Below are 4737 nucleotides of genomic sequence, written 5' to 3'. Positions count from 1 at the left end.
AGTGAAAAACGTGTACATAAAGGCTTCAGAGATTTTTTTCCTCTTCCTTAATTATAACAAGAATGATTTCAAAATGCAGTTTAGCTATGAACTGTTGCTGAAGGAGCACCAGGGAGGGTCTCTTGACACATGAAGGAACAAGTCATGCTCCAAACAATGCTTGAGAAGTTAAGCAAATACATTCAGATGGGTTAAGAAAGATTTAAGTGGCTTTTTTTTTTTTTTAATTCATTTAGTAGAATTACTGTCAAATTAAATTGCATGAAACATTTTTCTAGTACAGTATGAGTGAGCTGTAACGTAATTAACAATATTAGCTGCAGGAAATGGCTGACAGCTTCTTGTGTGATGGCAAGCATTTATATGGACAGAGCACTGCCCCCACGTCAGGTCTGTTGCATCCGCATGTTATTGTTCTAAATGAGGCACCCATCAGAACATTAGCCTTCCAAAAGTACTTCCCCCCCCTGCTCCCCCGCTTTCACATGAAAGCTGAGTTTTGTGCTAGTAACAAAAAAAACACTGTTGAGAGAAATTTCTTATGCCGGTTCAGTCTAAATATCAATGTCTCTGAGCATTAACTTGTGCCTTAAATGTATTTTCTTACAGTTGTTCTCTCTCCATAGGGCTGAATTCCATGATGTTGAGGGGAATCGCTCACGGTGCAAAAGACACATTTACTCTTCTATTGGCAAGATCTCAGTACTGTAACCCAGGATGGAATTTTTCACCAGCATGGACTGAAGTAGCAAACAGAAGCTTCCTAATACATTCCACTTATGCAACTGATACAAAATCAAGAGAGGAAAATAAAAAAACCATTGAGAGTCTCCACAGATTGTCAGTTGACATTAAGAAAATTCGCAGACTAAAGGAATGGGTCCTTCTCCAGGATGTAGCCTATGTTAAAGAAATTGCTGGTATCTTACAAGAAATGGGAGCAGATGAGACTGCTGTAACCAACATTTTAGAACGCTGCCCCGAGGCAATTCTCCGTACCCCTGCAGAGATAAACTCTCAAAGAGCTCTGTGGCAATTAGTATGCCAGAATGAAAAACAGTTGATTAAATTAATAGAGCAATTTCCAGAGTCTTTTTTTACTACGGAATATCATGAGAACCAGAAGGCAAATATACTGTTTTTTCAAGAGTTGGGACTTAAGAATAATATCATCACCAGGTTCTTGACAAGCGCACCCAGTATTTTCTATAATCCTGTTGAGAAAAACAGAAATGTGATAGAGACACTACAAAGAAATTATTTAAATTTAGGAGGCTCTGATGCAAATATGAAGATCTGGATACTGAAGCTATTGAGCCAAAATCCATTTATTTTATTAAATACCTCCACTGCAATCCAGGAGAACTTGGAATTTCTCCAGAAGAATGATTTCACCAACCATGAAGTTCTACAGCTGCTGTCCAAACTTAAAGGTTTCATTTTTCAACTTACTTCTACTACTATGCAGGAGAGTATGCTTTTTTCCAAAAATGTCTTTAAGTGCAGTGATCAAGAACTGAAACAGCTCGTGCTGAAATGCCCAGCCCTTCTCTACTATTCTGTTCCAGTTTTGGAAGAAAGACTTGAAGGACTACTGAAGGAAGGAATTTCTGTAGCACAGATTAGAGAGACACCAATGGTGCTGGAGTTGACAACGCAAATTGTTCAGTACAGAATTAAAAAACTCTCTGCTTTGGGATATGATCTAAAGAGTGGAACTCTAGAAAGCTTGAATGGTACTAAGAAAGAGTTTGAAATCAATTATGGTAAGATACAATCAAAGAAGGAGAGACCAATTTTTAATCCTGTTGCTCCTATACACATTGAAGATTAATTTGAGTGTTGTACTTCAAATTATGCAAAAGAAACTTATCAAAGAGAAAAGACATGTTGGCTCTTTGAGAAGAGCCAAAACCAAAAGCGATCTTACCCAGATTGTAGTCTTACACTGTACTTTGTCCTGGAGTGGGGTCTTAGGCACAACTTCATTATACAGTTGTAGCTTTCCAACGCTTTCAAATAACATCACAGAACCTGGTTGTGATAAAGGTTGCCTTTTTTCCCCAGGGAGTACCTCACGTGGTTTTTTGGTTCTGTTACATTTCCTTATCTAACAAGGCATTAACTGCTTTGGATTTTAGCTCTGCCACTGCACACTCCAGCCCGTGGTAGTGATTAGCATGGTCTTGAGCACAGAGAAAGAAAAAAGGAAGGTTATTTTCCACAGCATTGTTCATCAGCACACTGGTTCACTGACTTTGAGACTCTTTTGGAACTCCATTCCTTATCGCTGCAGTAAGTAGCTCTAGCTCCCAGATCCTGACCTGCAACAGACTCAACTGCTTGGATGGGAAAGCCTAGCTAGAGCGCAGCCTAAGAACAGGGGCAGGACCCAACATTTTTTTATTTAGTGACTGCCATAGTGAGGCCCTGGTATGTTTGTGTACAAACCATAGTGCAAAGAAACTACAAGACAGCCTCCTTTACATTTCTGAGACTTCAAAATTCACTCCTTTTGCAAAGGGTTTGGGGCAGGAGGAAATACATTTATTGCTATTGTCTAGTTCTTAATTTCTTCTTTTCTAGCAAGACCAGGGAGAGAAAAGGTTAGGGAGAGACTCAAGTGAGTCTCAAATGATAGTAGGAGAAAGGAAAAAAGTCATGCTTTGATATTAGGTGTAACAAAACTCTGGTCTGTAAACCCCTGGTGATTAAAAATGACTACCAGATTTGCAAACAGCTGCCACAGTTTCTAAATATATGGGTGACACTGCTTCTCAGATAACACCGTACAGTAATTGTTGACAAGTGCTCGCTTTTAAAGTAGTAACTATCTGACAGTGTTTTAAGTTTTCAGGGGATTTTATCATTCACAGCCCATGAATGAAAATAATCTAAAATAGTAGCATCATTGACGAACATCTCAAGAGAATTAGGATCATAGGGGATTGTATTTCTCAAAGACTTTCCTAAGCAACTATTCCACACACGTTCCCTCCTGACAGCAGGAAAAAAAAAAAAAAAAAAAAAAAAAAAAGATACCCCCCCCTCACTCCAGGCCATTCTCCAAGGTCATTTTTAACAGACATTTTGGCAGCAAGTCCAGGGTTCCTTTTCTTAAAGAGAAGTTCTAAATTGCTGAGGAAAGCTGGTATTGAATTACTTCTTTAGAGGGTGGGCTGCAAGATGATGATTTTATATAGCCTGCCACGTTATCCACTGCGAGCTTGGAAAGGGCCAGAAACATCTGGTTAGAGCAGTGCCAAGATCTCAACAGCTGAAGGCCTTAAACTCGCCCCCAGGCAGGCAAGTGCTGACTTGACGGCAGCTTGTGGGGGTAAACACCACTCTTGCAGGAGCATGTGTGACAGTGGCGAGAATTCAAGAAGGGGCACGTATCACCAGCACGATAAAAGTCAGGCTCTGGTACTAAGCCATGTCTTTGCTGACTCTTCGAAAGACAATATCGGGGTTTTTTTAAGAGGGAACTGGGAAGATAGCCATATTAAAAATTCACAGGAACTTGCCTTTGTCACTTTCTGACTGTCCTTCAGTGCTCAGCTATTAAGCAGACCACGGTATTTGAATTCAAAAGCATCCTTCCCCTCAGACACAAGGGGGCATTTCAGCGCTCTGAAGCTATTCATAATACAGCCTGTAATGCTGAACCACAGAACTGATCGGCAGTTTAGGAAGAATAGGAAACCAAGGCATAGAACGTTTTCCCTGAAAATTTAGTTTCAGCATTTCTACAGCTACCTGTTTTTAAAGTTCCTGCACGAGCTTATTCCCACCACTTACAGTATTTCCAGTGGCAAGGCAGGAAACAGGAAAGGGACATATTCCCTCAATCGAGTCACAGCCCCCATTATCTCAAACTCATTTTCCATTCTGAGTGTTTCCATTTCTCCTCCTCCCCTTTCAAAACAAAAGCATAAAGACTCCTTTTCTCTACCAGCAGACCGAAATTCATTCAGTCCTTCATTCATAACTCTACGCCTGGGACCTACTTCTCTCTTCTTCACGCATTTATAATAAAACCTCAGGGAAGCTCCTGAGTACCAAAACGTTGTATTGCTGAAATCCGCTTCCTCGCCTCTTGCCGTTAACTCACAGTGAATGTGAACCAGTTTATACCATTTAAGTCTGGCACATAAAAGCCTGTAGACCAGCCTTTCATTACATAGCAAGCAGTCAGGCATGCAAGTAGTCTTCATCAGTATTTCCCCTTTTGAAATGGGGGCTGGGAAAACGAGCGTAAAATAAAACCACCACAAAACCAGCCCCAAAACACAAGAACCACCCCACTCCCCCTGAAAATTTCAGTTCCAGATTCCATTCAGCTCACTACGATCTTAAAAGTGGGTATCCCCAAACTTCAGTTCCCAGGAAAAAAAAAAACCCAAAAAAAAACCAACAAAAAAACCCACGAGATTTTGTGACATCTACGCACAGCCTACACGATGAAGTTACAGTTTCTGTGAAAGAGCTGATTGGCGCTACTTAGATGGGGATAAAAGACACTCTGGGGCATGACACTGTGGGAAGATTTATACCTAAGTAGGCCTTTCTCCACAAATTAACTAAGGAAGCTTTCAAATGTCTGAAACGGCAACAATTTAATGTTTCACAAGTGTCAGACAGAATCAGAACAAGTTTTTAAGACGAAGCAAGTTTTGCAAGTGGAAAAGACGCAGGGTATAGGACAAAGTTCTTCGCGAAAGCTAAAATCATATG

At 40.4% G+C, this 4737-nt stretch overlaps 1 protein-coding gene across 1 annotated transcript; it reads left to right on the top strand.

Annotated features, from left to right (window-relative positions):
* Window positions 1-326: 326 nt before the first annotated feature.
* Window positions 327-2096, top strand: MTERF2 (mitochondrial transcription termination factor 2). Its single transcript, XM_035889187.1, has 2 exons — window positions 327-390; window positions 627-2096. The coding sequence occupies exons 1-2, from the start codon at window positions 327-329 to the stop codon at window positions 1832-1834; spliced, it is 1272 nt and encodes a 423-aa protein (XP_035745080.1). The 3' UTR covers window positions 1835-2096.
* Window positions 2097-4737: the final 2641 nt, after the last annotated feature.

The sequence above is a fragment of the Egretta garzetta genome, unplaced genomic scaffold, assembly GCF_000687185.1.
Source record: "Egretta garzetta isolate BGI_Z169 unplaced genomic scaffold, ASM68718v1 scaffold782, whole genome shotgun sequence".
NCBI classification, from domain to species: Eukaryota; Metazoa; Chordata; class Aves; order Pelecaniformes; family Ardeidae; genus Egretta; species Egretta garzetta.
The sequence above is the reverse complement of the archived record's forward strand: the minus strand, read 5'-3'. Positions and strand labels throughout refer to the sequence as shown.